Source organism: Conger conger, chromosome 4, assembly GCF_963514075.1.
Source record: "Conger conger chromosome 4, fConCon1.1, whole genome shotgun sequence".
In the NCBI taxonomy this organism is placed as follows: Eukaryota; Metazoa; Chordata; class Actinopteri; order Anguilliformes; family Congridae; genus Conger; species Conger conger.
The window spans coordinates 68,465,143-68,479,895 of NC_083763.1; the positions used below are offsets into that span (position 1 = coordinate 68,465,143).

Sequence of the window (14,753 nt, forward strand, 5' to 3'; positions counted from 1 at the left end):
GCCAACCTTCCCCCAGAGCAAGGACAGCGCTAGGGCATCTCAGAGCGAAGCCATTCTATATCGGGAGAGTTTTATATCTATGTATTGATCAGCACAGATGGCCGTCAATCGATCTTATCTGCTTTGGGCACAGACTTGTCAACTGCCAGAGGGATCAAATATGGTTCAGGTCTGAGAGAAGGTCTTGAAATGTCATCTGAAACCTTGGGCGGTGTGTGTGTGTGTGTGTGTGTGTGTGTGTGTGTGTGTGCATGAGAGTGTGTGTGAATGTTTGTGTGTTCCTGTGCAAATATTGTACATGCTTGGGTGTGTTTTGGTGTGTGTTTGTGTGTGTGTTTGTATATTATAAGCATGCATGTTCATGTGTGTGTGTCCATGTGCCCATGTCCAAATGTGTGTGTGTGTGTGTGTATGTGTGTGTGTGTGTGTGTATATATTGCTGATGACATTTGATTAGAATCAAGCCAGGCAATGTGAGTATGTGGAACACCACCACTGCTCCACGCCTGCATTGAAACACCCCACGTGGGACCAAACACACACACACACACACACACACACATCATGCGTGTTTGCGTGAGGAAAAACAGAGCCCCAGCCATGGCAGGGAGCATGTGTAAAGCAGCACACACTGTCCAAGCACAAACATACGGTGAAAAGATTTCACATTTTAAAGAACATACAATATGATATCTGACATAAAAAGCAGAAAATTGTGGTTATTTGTATTGTTGTTGGACAGATGTTATAAATAGTACTTGTTCCAGAATAGATCCACACAAGTGTGCGTGAGTGATAACGTGAACATGCACATTGACACAATGTGTGTGCGTGTGTTTGTGTGTGTGTGAGAGAGAGAGAATGAGAGAGTGAGAGGCTAAGACAGAGCCTGTTTTCTGCAATGAGCGAGAATGAGATTGTCCAGATATGTATGTATGGCATCATTTCATGGCAAGCAATCACTTTGCTTTCAAAGCAGGCCAAATAATTTCCCTTCATTACCGTTGAGGAAAATCTGTTGCTGACTCATTTGAATCTCCTCGCCGAACAACAAGGGCTTTTTTTTTCCGAACCACAGAGAGACGCACGGCATTAAACTGTAGCGTGCCGTCGCGACGGGGTCCCTGCTAGCGCACGGACGCAGGACACGCCTTTCAGACGAAACAAAGAGCGCGCGTATCCTGTGCGGCCTAATGCGGTAAAAATAACCAGATGTGGCAGAAATGAGGTAATAACAAGAGTGTTTTACCACAAGATTGTAAATGGCCTGCAATCATGTCCAGGGGACAGGCAGCTTGAAGCTTTACATTATGGATGATGGAAGTATACTCCGAGTGGCCGATTACCCATCAAAGGAGGGACTGTTCGTAATGTATAAATTTATGCCACAACAGATTTTTTATGAAGATACGCAGGTCCTCCTGAATACTTCTTGCATTTTGTTTACCGCAGGGGAGTCCTTCTTTAATTTAGCTGTCAATACTTTTTTCTTTCATTACAAGCTTGCTTTTAGGGGGGATATTCAACATTCCAACCACTACCACGATAGGGTATTTGGGACAGAAATTAAAGGCTAACAGTCTCTACCCAGAACTCCCGAAATGCAAAAAGAAAGGGTCCATTTAACAGATTTTCCTTCCACCAAATAAAGGGCACCTTGAATATAGTGCATTCGGTTATAATTTTGTAAAAGAGTGTCCTCAAACATGTAAAAAGCCACTCAAAACTCAAAAAACCACAAGCACAACATATGCCTCTGCTATTGATGGGGAAATATATTTTCACCAGTCATCAGAGAAGGAGGGATTTAGAGACTCATGTGGGTCCCAATACCAGGCCTCCATGCTGCTCCCAATTTAGCAGGATTAGCTCCTGGTAATTGATGTGTGCTTTCTAGAATAATATTTTATGAGCACATCTACAAATGGAGTACAAATGACAAATGACATATTCCAACTGAGGAGCACATGTGCTCCATGGAAGAAATCTTAGCGCAGAGCTGTGAATACTGTGATGTTGAATATCAGAAAGGGAAGCCTGTAGCCCAGTGGCTAAGGGACACGACTGGGACTGGGACATGACTGGGACTGGGACTGGGACATGACTGGGACCTGGAAGGCACATGACTGGGACCCGGTAAGATGGCGGTTCTGGCCCCGGTGTAGCCACCATAAGATCCACAGAGCTGTTGGGTGGTGGGGTAAGGCCCTTAACCCTGCATTGCTCCAGGGGGGATTGTCCCCTGCTTACTCAAGTGAACAGTAAGTCACTTTGGATAAAAGCATCAGCTAAATAACAAATGATTATTATTATTAGTATTATTAGTATTATTGAAGGGGGTAAGCCTGGGCCCTTACCTCGGCAGACGTTCCCGTTGTCCGGCTCGTATCCGGCCTTGCAGGTGCAGCTGCCGATGGGCACCATCCACTCGCCGTCCCCGTTGCAGTAGAGCTTGATGGGCACGTCCACCTCCTCCGAGTTGGTGATGCAGATCCCGCGGGCGATGACCAGCGAGGTGCTCTCGGCGCCCGTCATGGTCTCGGGGAAGATGGCGAAGTTCTGCACGATGCTGGGGCACTTCTTGTAGAAGACGCGGACGGAGAGCAGCGACATGCAGGCCCCGTAGTCCTGGAAGGCCAGGTAGAAGCCGTTTTTGGACAGGGGTCCGAAGCTCCGCACCTCCGTGTTCACCTTCATGAGCCGGCCGCCGAAGTCCACCTGGGAGAAGCTCTCGTCGGCCGCGATGGTGTCCACCTTCAGGTAGGGCGCCTCCATCCAGAAGGCCGTGCCCTTGGTGGCGATGATGGAGTCTGTCTCGTAGTAGTACAGGTTGAAGGTCTCCTTGCAGGACCCCGGCACGTTTGGGATGCTGCTGCAGTCTCGGACCGTGAAGCGCATCTCCACGTAGATCCGCTGGGCCCCGCGCCGGTCAATGAACGTGGTCAGGAGCCAGTTGTTCTGGCTGGACTCGAAGACGTTGCACACCTGGTAGGTCCGGATGGTGTTGAGGTTCTCGTCGTACCCGCTAACCTCCTCCCACTGCGAGGGAGACAAAACAAAAACACGAGGGCCGCGTTAATCAACCGATCGCTCGCGCTCACGATGTCAAACTGCCACAGCTCGGGGGGAGAGCAAACGAGCAATTAAACCAGCAGGCTCTTACAACCCAATGACAATAAACGGGAGCGGAATCTTAGCAATCTCAATTCTCATAAAAAGATAGGACGATAATAACATTTGGCCGATTTGACAGCCGTGTTAATTAAGCACCATCAAACAAATCGTCTTAAAACACAATCAGCCGTGAAAAGTGAATTCTCTTTTTTTCTTTACTCTTGGTGAAATGCCTTCTCAGCTAAAATTCCCTGGCCTCAGTGTCTTACTCCTGGGAACTGTCAGCATCGCAAAATGGATACGGTACCATCATATCATTATAACTATGATTAACAGTAGAGAAGGCAACCCCAGAAGTAGAACGGATAACTGGAAACGGTTCTACACCGCGTGTTCTGCACCCGATTAACCGCACTTCATTCCCAGCGCATCGCATTACAGCTCATTGTGGGGAGAGGAGAGGAGACGGCCGTCTGTCACAAACGCATTAGTCCTCCACGGGAGTCTCCCACGAGTGCAGGGCTGCTCTTCCCACAGTCCTCCATGTCTGAGAGGAACTCCCAATGGAGCACATTAGGGAGAGAGGACACAGTAACCACCGCAACTTCAGGTCCACAGACATCTTCAGCGCTTAAACGTCAACAACTGGCTTCTTTAACTGCTGGAAATCTTTAACATCGTCATGGCATTTTAACCAAATCTCCCCTTCCCACACTCCAGCACTTTAAACTTCATTATGAGTGCTTTATGTTGATGGTAGGTATTACGGCATGATTTCAAGGTTGTGTCACAGTTGCAAGCTGGGCAAGCTAGCCTACATTACCACTTAAATATATATATATATATATATATATATAAGTTTCTTATATAACTCCCGATGATGCACTCATGTTCTCTTGCATTGTAAACCACTCTGGATTAGATTATCTGGCGAATGAATATAAAGGAAATGTAAAGCGATTCAAAGTTTAGACATGCATCGTAGCACGCAGTTCAGATGTTAAAGAACAACAGTGTGGCAAATCACTTACAGAAACCAAATGCATTTCAAATACGTCAACTTATGAAATATGGAAAATATGTTGATTTCTACATTTCATAGAAATGTATTGAAAAAATATGCTTTGCAATATTTGTGTAATTACCCATAAGCGCAATATCTTTATTCATACCAACATTTTATTAAAATATATTACATTATATTCCATTTCTATAAGGGCCTGGAAGTCATCTTCTTTTACAGCAACAAAATGTACTTCCCCTGTAGATGGGAGTTTCTTATTACAACCATAGAAGAACTAACAGAAAACAGCTGTGTGGTCTTTGTAACTAAACCCATAAAAACAGCACGACAGTTTCACTGTCATTTCTGTCTGCTTCTTCATGACTAATGTGTTGATACACACCCACTCCTAAAGTAATTGCTATATTTTATCATATATTTTAATGTAGATTATTACAAAAGCGCACTTGTACATTGTAATTTAATACCCACAGCCTGTGATTTCTCCACGAGAGAGACAGCCACACGATTCCCACCACAACAATTCGAAATGGTAACGATAACATCAGCCAGACATTCTGCGCATTTTCATTACCTGGCTGCGATCCATCAGAACACAGCAACTACAATTATCTGAGGTGTGACACAATTGAAAAGCTATCTTTGCCAGACATGACAAAGCACTGACTTCACACATTAGGAAATGTGGTTTTTACAGATCCAGGCTTTTGTGCTATTGAATTACAATTAGGGTGGGGGGAGGGGGGGTGCGGGGGGCGTGCGGGGGGCAGGGGGTGAGGAGGAGACGCAGGGAGGGAAATCGTAGCCGGACGGTTGCAGCTGTAATGGAGTCTGCACTTAAAGTATTGTTTTAGCGTTCGCTCCAGTTACAAGCCTGATGAGAGTAAAACACAGCAAAACCACGCCACTGATCCATTAATTCCAGGCGTTCGTATTTGTCTTAAGCCATCAAACTTCTAAATACAACGCATCCATCGCCGTAGCGCCGGGATAATTGCAGGAAACGAGCGCTGCTCTGCGGTTAAAAACATCAGAAAAAGGACAGGACAGGAGAGCGGAGTGCAGTCAGTGGCACACAGGAACCTCAGGTATATTAATAGTTTGGAGGCCTGGGAGATGACAGTCGGTGGTGGTATCTGCAGGCTGGATGTATAAAAAGACACAGGTTTCACCGCGCTCAAGTGCAATGAGGTCAGGAGTGCGCTCTCCGGTGTTTTGGGCCTGACTCTGGGCCGAGAGGCAGGATGACAGATGCAGAACCAGGCCCTGGGAGATCAGGGGGGAGATTAGTGGTCATGTGACACTCGAACCCGGACGCACTTTTTCACAAGAGCAGTCAGACAGGTCCCGTCATAAAACCCCTTGTTTGCCTTCCCCTATCGCCCCCACACACACTGAAACCTTTCTGAAAGAAAAAACAGAACCTTTACATAAACCACAGGCTTGAAACACGCCACAGCCAAGGCGAATGAAAAAAATTAAATAAATAAAAAACCCAACCGAACATTTATTCTCAAGAGGCCTAATAATGGAAAGACATATGCTGTTTGTTTTTTTTTTTCTCTAAAAAGGAAATGAATGTTGGCAGAGAGTGTGAAACTAAACTGGAGGGGTAGGGGAGAAACAGTAACGTGGAGATGGAGGGTTAGGGTGACAATCTCCTTCCCGTTGCTCATTTCTTATCACAGCCAGAACTAACAGTCAAGACCAACTGGATGGAAGTATTTCCTTTATGTTTCTCATGCTTAATCATGCTTGGGTTGATCTGTAATACACTTATTAAACTCAACTTCTCCCGCTGGATAAGATCAGGTTGAGTATTTCTCTCACAGGATCACAGTGCTATGGAGGCAGTGGTTAGTGGAGCTCTGCGATCCGGCTTGTTTGCAGACCCTGGGCAACACTGCTGTAATGGACCGCTTTACATGTAAACTAGTCGTAATTTCGAGTTGAATGACCGGTTAGCCCCGGAGCGACAATTGAAATAAAACCGTAAAGAAGAATTAGAAGTAATCACGGTGGTATACGGTCATTTTAGCGTGGCTATTAAGCATTATTGAAAGACAGTATAATAAACCCGTAACCCAGAGATGCAGGCGGTCCGGTGTAGGAGCCACCGTTGTGAAACCTCTATGTGTCACATGACCCACTCAGGCCTGAGGAAGGCCCAGCCTGTCGCCACGGAGATGATGAATATCCCTGATTACACGGAGCTGCCGGTGGAGTCTGCTTTGCTCTCCCGCAGGCCTCGTGGAAGACGAGGCGATGAGAGAGAGTGAGAGAGAGACAAAGAGAGAAAGAAAGGGAGGGATACAGAGCCGTGAGAAATAAAAAGAAAAGAGTGTGTCCTGCAGGCTACAGCCAGTGTCAGGAGCTTCGCTCTCGCGCCTTCACGTGAAATGAATGTGGGAACGCAATGCTCATACCAATGCTATTTATCCACAAACAAATAACAAATAAAACTATCAGCGGCTCATCGCTGTCCATTGTGCTGCAGTGTTAGGTATATGTAGTCATATGCATGACAATTGCAAATAATATTATTCGTTCTTTTTTTCGGTTGGAAAAAAAAGACAAATGAAAGATAAATATTCAAGGTAAACTCGTAAAGTGAAACCAGAACCGTCTTTCTCACCACAGTTTGTCATAATGCAGCAGCCGTCTGGTTTTGCAATAACACCCGAACAATGTTACGACCGAATTTACAGACATTATCACCCTTTCATTTCCTGATTCCATAACCTGCGACAAGAAAAAAAGCCCTTGTTCAGGAGAACAGCACCATCAATCTCTTTCCTTAATCTCCTTTGAGAAGCCTCCCCGGCCTTGTGACAGGTGACCCTCGTAGACGAGATCAAAAAAATTAAATAAAAGGTGCAGTGAACTTGTTTAAGAATATAAGTGGGCATGGACCTCTGGCGTTAGCGTCATACGGACAGCTCCTGAGGGCAGCAGCCATGAGGCGCGAGGTTGGGTCACAGGCGAGGGACAGGCGGCAGGCCCGGAGGGACACGGTGTAAGCAGTGTTATTTCGGACACGGGGCCAGAGACGGGGCGCGCCGCGCCCCTGATTGAGCGCCGCTCTAACCGGGGCGGAAGGCGTTTACCGCGGACGTTCCCGTGGCGACCGAAACTGTGAACAACTTGAGGAGGGGGGAAAAAAAAAAAGAAAAGAAAAGACGGTGGAGTTAAATTGTGATTGTGGCGAGGTCGGTCGGGTGGGGTGGGGTGGGGTGAGGTTGGGGGGGGGGGGGGACGGAGAGAGGGAAGAGCAGACGGCGTTGACGTGATTAATGAGTTTACTGTAATCCCAGACGCAAATTAAACGCTTTTTTTTCTTTTCTCTCGGCTTCTCCCCTTCTCCGCTCGCCTCTCGGCGGCGCTGACCATTCATCAGCATTAGAGGAGGCTGTCCCCGCCCGCGCGGCGGCCATTAATACAGGCGGCGGAGGGGCCCGGGGGGAGGCTCCCGGCCCTGCCGGTCCAAATGACTGCAATCTTTCAGAACCAGGCCGTGGAGATGGCACACATACACACATACACACACTCACACACACTTACACACGCACATACACATACACACTCACACACACTCACACACACTCACACACACACACACACACTCATAGACACAGACACAGACACAAACACACACACATACACATACACATACACATACATATACCCATACACATACACATACACATACACATACACATACACATACACACACATACACACACACACACACACTCACACACAGACACACACACACACACACACACACACACTCACAGACACAGACACAGACACAGACACAGACACAAACACACACACACACACACACACACACTCACAGACACAGACACTGACACACACACTCACAGACACACACACACACACTCACAGACACTGACACACACACTCACAGACACACACACACACACTCACAGACACAGACACAGACACACACACACACACACACACACAGACACACACACACACACACACACACACACACACACTCACAGACACAGACACTGACACACACACTCACAGACACACACACACACACTCACAGACACTGACACACACACTCACAGACACACACACACACACTCACAGACACAGACACAGACACACACACACACACACACACACAGACACACACACACACACACACTCACAGACACACACACACACACAGGCCCAGGCCTCAGACAGCAGCGCCAGTGCCGGTCATGTGACCGTGCTCTATTCCCGGGCCCTCGAGGGACACGAGCAGCAGGAAGGCCGCCAATTCCGCCACTTCTCCTTTCCTGAACCGAACGGCTTCCCAGGGAGAACAGCGAGACGAAACAGAAAATAATGTGTGCTGGAGATTTCATCGCCGCTGTAGTACTGCGGAGTGTCGTCTGCTTGGCTCCCCGTTGAATCGTCCTCCAGTCCTTTTTTCGCCCGTGTGTTCTTAACCCACCTCAGTTCTGTGTTTATATTAGATCCCTCTTCACACACAATCTCTGCCACAGACAAGCCCACCTTCCCCTCCCGAACATGACTCTCATATCTGTCTGCGGCACAATGCCTTAAATCCAACCTTTTCTCAGGCAGGCTCGTCGGGCCCCGCAGCAGAACCCTGTGCTGCTGCTCCCAGCCACCGCGACTCATTCCTCCTGCCCTGCTGGGGCCGGCGGCCATGTTTGTACACCGGCGCATACCCGGATCCAACAGTGTCCCGTTGGTTTCTCTGCATTAGTTATTTGTTAGCTGCATTTCTGTCACGCCCCTCCAATCTCACTCTTTCTCCCTCTCTCTCCCTCTCCCTCTCTCTCAGTTGAATTCATATACACTTCATGGGTGTGGCAAAGGTACACCTACATTGCCAAAGCATACGCTGACAAAACAAACAGACAACTGTCAGGCAATAACAAATTGAAGTGCAATACACAAACAGAAGAATGTGTACAGATCCCTCTCTCTCACACCCTCTTCCCCTCTTCCCCCTTTCTCCCTCTCTCCATCTCTCCATCTCTCTGTTAATGATTCAGCAGTCGAGCCGTGTGTGACAGCGTATCAGTGTATGGCCGATGTTCAATGACTCACGTACACCACGCTCCCCATCCTCTCAGCTGCAGCTGCTTCATTACTGGACATTAATATTTATACTGCATTCCCACTTCAGAGTGACAATAAGAAACATATCGTTATGAATTTATTTTATTCATTTGATAAAGCAACGCTACTGATCTATGAGGGAATATAGACAGAAGCAAAGAAATCTACAAGCCGTAATGTAATGAATGAGTAATACTGACGTTCTCTCAGTAGAAGTGTGTAAGTCTTTAAGAAAAGGGATCAGACTGCCATTGTGTTCCTATTCTTCCCAGAGGATAACTATAGCCGTTCATCTGCCGTCGCCTGGGAGATAATGGAATTCTGTGTGCTCCGCTATCTGCACCTGTAAAACAACATGTCCGCTGAGCGACCCGGTATAGACAGTCAAACAGACTGTTTTCAGAGACCGCCGTGCACACACAACGCACGCGCACACACACGACGCACGTGCACACACACAACGCACGTGCACACACACAACGCACGTGCACACACACGACGCACGTACACACACGTCGCACGTGCACGCACACACTCTCTGGGTCTATTTCAGGACAGTGTTGGCAGTCCTGCGCATTAATCACTTTAACTTCCTGTTATTTATACCGTGTTTTTCTGCCTTGTTTCTTGGCTGTTCTCCACACTGAAAACATCCAACAGCAATACTGAGCTTTCCCCGACACTTCCTCTGGCATTTTGAGAGAGAGAGCAGACAAGCACGCTTGTCCTCCAAAGTCTGGCACTTCTTCCCCCTCTGCAGTGGCCATGGAGACAGGGTGTAGGCATTCCAATCAACCAGAGGGGGCGCTAATGCGTAAATAACCTGGAGAATGAAAACCTCGCACCCATGGTGATGCTATGCCCAATAAAGCATCACTCTGGACAAGTCCTGGGTGAAATATGTAATTGTTTTGGAGTCAAATACTTGTTTAAGCTTTACTGAGCTTGTCTGGTGTATTGGAACCGATGAAATGCCCCCAAAAAGTGCAAATCCCGCCTCCTGTTCCAATTCCAATTCAAATGGTTGGCACAATTGCGGCAGCCAAGATCAATCAAGCACAGAAAAGTATTTGAATGGAAAACAATGACGTATTTGACCCAGGTCTGCTCTGGACTGTGCATGAGTCATGAATCAGGCACCATCACCGCTAGCATAGAATAGATCCTGAATTATATCACAGCGCAAAAAAACAGGGCTTCAGCAGGATAATCCTAATAGCATCTTGTTGCTTTGGCTAATAGCGCCTGCTAAACGACTCAATTGTCAGTAAATGGTAAAAAAGTTAGCAAATGGTAAATTTGAATGTGTCACCTGGGAGGCCATTATCCAGATTATTAAGTATAATACTGTGTAAAAGCAGGCTAAAGATAGTCTAAGCTTCCCCTCTTTTCTCAAACACAACTCGGACACAGGGGATCCACAAAGTTTTTATCAGCCTTTTTTAGCAGCCTAAAAAAAGGAGGCACTTTAAACCTCCATGAAGACCTCTTTCCCATGATGGATGTTCTCTCTGCTGCTCCAGTTCCCCTGGTCCCGTGTTCCCCGACGCCTCTCTCCGCACTCCTGGCAGTTCCGTGTTGACACTGGCTCCGGAACAGTCCACGGCTCACGCCCCGGAGACATGCGGGGGCCCCGGGCTCGGCTGCTTCTGATTGGCTCCCGCTCGGGCAGTAACGCCGTGCCCCAGTCACCTCATCCCCAGATTGGTGGGATTCGTCCACCGGGGACTGCTTTCACCAGGGACTCGCTAATGAGACGGCGAGCGCGCTGAACCGAACAGGAGCCCCGACTGCTGCCGTAATGAGGAGACAAAAGAGCGGGAGGGGAACGGAGCGGTGGGGAACGGAGCGGAACGGAGCGGAAAGGAGCAGTGGGGAACGGAGGGGAACGGAGCGGAACGGAGCGGAACGGAGCAGTGGGGAACGGAGCGGAACGGAGCGGAACGGAGCGGAAAGGAGCAGTGGGGAACGGATCAGTGGGGAAGGGAGGGGAACGGAGCGGAATGGAGCAGAACGGAGCGGTGGGGAACGGAGCGGTGGGGAACGGAGCGGAATGGAGCGGAACGGAACGGAGGGGAACGGAGCGGTGGGGAACGGAGGAGAATGGAGGGGTAGTAGCAGAGGGGCCAGGGCTCCACACACAGGGCTGTAATTAAAAGCCGGGTGGGCGTGGCGGGGGGGAAGGGGGTGGGAGCGGCGGAGGTGAGCCGTGACAGCGCCCCCGGTCGGTCCAGGTGCCCCTCCTCACAGAGTGGGCACATTACAGACACGCTGTCTGCAGTTGGCTAGCAACATTCCAGAGGTCAGAAAATTGCAAGACCTAGCTACTAAATAATTAAACCATACGAAGCAAGAAAAATGCTGAGACACTGGCTAGACTGGTCAAGGTTTTGGCCACATATTTCTATGCTTGCAGTCTACAGCATTATCAATCCGTTTTATCCACACCTGGCAGAGGAGGGGCTATGATTTCAGCGTGAGCTCTGATCCTCATGCAGGCATAAATGGTAAATGGTTGGCATTTATATAGCGCCTTTTGTCAAAGCACTGTACAATCACTCATTCATACACACACTCACACACAGACACACCAACGGCGATTGGCTGCCATGCAAGGCACCAACCAGCTCGTCAGGAACAATTGGGGGTTGGGTGTCTTGCTCATGGACATTTTGACACAACCGGCAACCCTCAATGTCAGATGACTGCTCTTACTGTCTGAGCCAATGTCGCCCCAGTAGTAAGAGAATTACTAGTAACAGTAGTAGTATTGTAGTAGCAGCATCAGTAGTAGTAGTAGTAGTAGTAGTAGTGTCAGTAGTATAATACTACTGCTACTACTACAGTCTGAAGACATGCAGGTCAGGTTAATAGGAGTTTAAGTTGTCACAGGGGCATGAATTAGGACGAGTGAATGGGTGTAGGCACTGCGATGGATGGATTCCTGCCTTTTACCCAATGCCAGCTGGGATAGACCCCCCCACACCCTGACCAGAAGTAAGCAGTTTAGAAAATGGATGGAGCCATTATTTATTTTCATGTTGTTGTTGCCATTGCCATCCTTATCTGGGGTGACTTAAACAGTTTACCTTCTCTCTTATTTCTCTCTCATATCACATATACGATAATTGCGTACTTGAATCATAAACAGATGTTGTTCGGCCTGAATTTGGCTGCGACTCTTAAAGCCTTTCTGGGTTTCCGTAGCTCCTCGCGGGGTATATTTAACTCTCAGCTGGTCCCCTTAGCGGGACAGATTGTGTAGCTTTGCCCCGCGCTTCAATTCAAAAGCTGAGTGCTCTCAACGCCACAGATCGGCACTAAAGCAACTTCCACTGAACATCTTTCATCTCTGGGGAAGAGGAGAGGGGGGAATGAATGACAAGTACCCCTTTGATGTCTCTGACGGAGCGTTTCTGGGCACCGCTCTCCGAGAGCTCTCGAATCGGTGGTTTAACAAAGCGGGCCAATCCCTACGCTTGCGCTTTCCGTTTGTGTTCTGCACCAACCGTTTCCGCTTCCTGTACGCCGAGACTGGAGAGTGTGAGCATTAGCACAATATAGCACGGCCTGTAGTGCATGACTGGGACCCGCAAGGTCGGCGGTTCTAATCCCGGTGTAGCCACAATAAGATCCACACAGCCGTTGGGCAGCTCCACACAGACACTCCTGATGGGCAGCTAGGACTGCTTTTCGCCCTCTAAAAAAAATGAATTGGGTGCAATGGAGGATAGCGCTGATGCTGATAATCATCTGAGGATCGGATTGGCTTGTGAATTAACTCTGGTATCACCAGAGGAGAACGGTCCAAGGGTCAGAAAGTAACTTCCATGCAGCAGTACAAGTAAAGTCCTGTTATGGGTTTCTACTACCCATGAACTTCACTCATTAGTTCTACCTCCTGGCTGAAGAGTTGTGCTAATGAGCAAATCCAGGTGACTGGAACAAAATACCAGGGAGGACTTTTGCTTTCTTTTGTGCATGGCAGCCGGATTATTACATCATTGCCTCTAACTGAGCAGAGCATGCGAGTTAAACAAATAAATATGTTGTTTTTCATTACCATTGCTATTTTTAATTAATAAACAGAATAAACTTGGGCCCAGCAACAAAAATTGTATTGCGACTAACAACATTCCGGAGGTCAGAAAATTTCTACTCAAATAATTAAACCATGTGAAAAAACAAAATAAAACTGAGACACTGACTAGACTGGTCAAGGTTCCGCCCACATATTTCTATGCTTGCAGTCTACAGCATTCTCACAGTCTACAGACTTTCCATTTCAGACTTACAGACAGAAAAGGAAAACATTTATTTCAGGGTGACATTTTTTCCTCACTTTTACAACAGATCAAACATATCTTAATGAAATTTGGTTTCTGACAGGCTATGCTTTGAAATCACAGTGACGGAACATATGTTAAAATGTTTACCGCAGTTTGCCGTTGAATCAAATTTACAGCAATAGCATTTCAGTGGAAAAAGTTACCATTACTAAAAATATATATATATTATTCAATTGCTTAATGTATAGCACAATCTCACTCAGATAGCGAGACTTTTCCACACTACCTTGCTATGCCCGTGTTTGATTTACAACAGATGAGCTACACTGCAGCCGTGTAAAAATCAATATCCCCATACACGCAATATACCGCAGGCCCCACCTGGCACGGAAATAAAATGACAATTAAGATGACTTTTTTTTTTTTCTACCTCACTGGTGAATGAAATTTCCTTTTTGCTGACAGTTTCTTTATTAAATTGTACACATCCCTTCTAGGCTACACACAACACGGGTACAATTTTAGCTGTTAGGGTTCATAATGCATTTATATTTTCCTTTCCAATGATTCCTTTTTTCTTTTCTTCTAAAAGCATTACAGGGAAGGTGGCATTGTACTGGGAACAGTTAGGGGGGGGCAGGAGAGAGGAGGGGGGAGGGAGAGAGGGGGCGAGGGGGGGGCGGGAGAGAGAGAGATGGAGAGAGTGGGAGAGAGAGAGGGGAGAGCGAGGGAGAGAGGGGGGAGTGAGTGAGAGAGAGAGAAGGGGGGAGAGAGAGGGGGCGAGGGGGGGCGGGAGAGAGAGAGATGAGAGTGGGAGAGAGAGAGGGGAGAGGGAGGGAGGGAGGGGGGAGTGAGTGAGAGAGAGAGGGAGAGAGAGGGAGAGAGAGAGGGAGAGAGAGGGAGAGAGAGAGAAAGGGAGGAGGGCACCTGCCTCCCAGATGATATCTGGCATCTGGCCTTGCATTGGCATTATCATTATTTCCTTTAGGAAGAAAGGCAGATTTTTATAGATGTTGTGGGATTTCACACCTGGATAATTTGAATACTCACAGAGAAAGAAAAAAACACATTGGCCAATTACCGCAGCTGACTGGGAAATAAACAAGGAATGAAATGATGAGACTTGACATAAGTTATCTGGCCAAAACATTTTTTTTAGCACGAGGAAGAGAAAATTAGTTTTAAATTTTAATTAAAGCAGCCACTAACTC

At 47.5% G+C, this 14,753-nt stretch overlaps 1 protein-coding gene across 2 annotated transcripts in view; it reads right to left on the reverse strand.

Annotated features, from left to right (window-relative positions):
- The window catches only part of LOC133125895 (ephrin type-B receptor 1-like), a 220,908-nt gene that overhangs the window by 121,950 nt on the left and 84,205 nt on the right, over window positions 1-14,753 (reverse strand). For both annotated transcript variants that reach the window (XM_061237606.1, XM_061237605.1), the window contains exon 3: window positions 2,358-3,039. In XM_061237606.1, coding sequence (XP_061093590.1) covers window positions 2,358-3,039 — 682 coding nt within the window. The remainder of the gene's footprint in view (window positions 1-2,357; window positions 3,040-14,753) is intronic.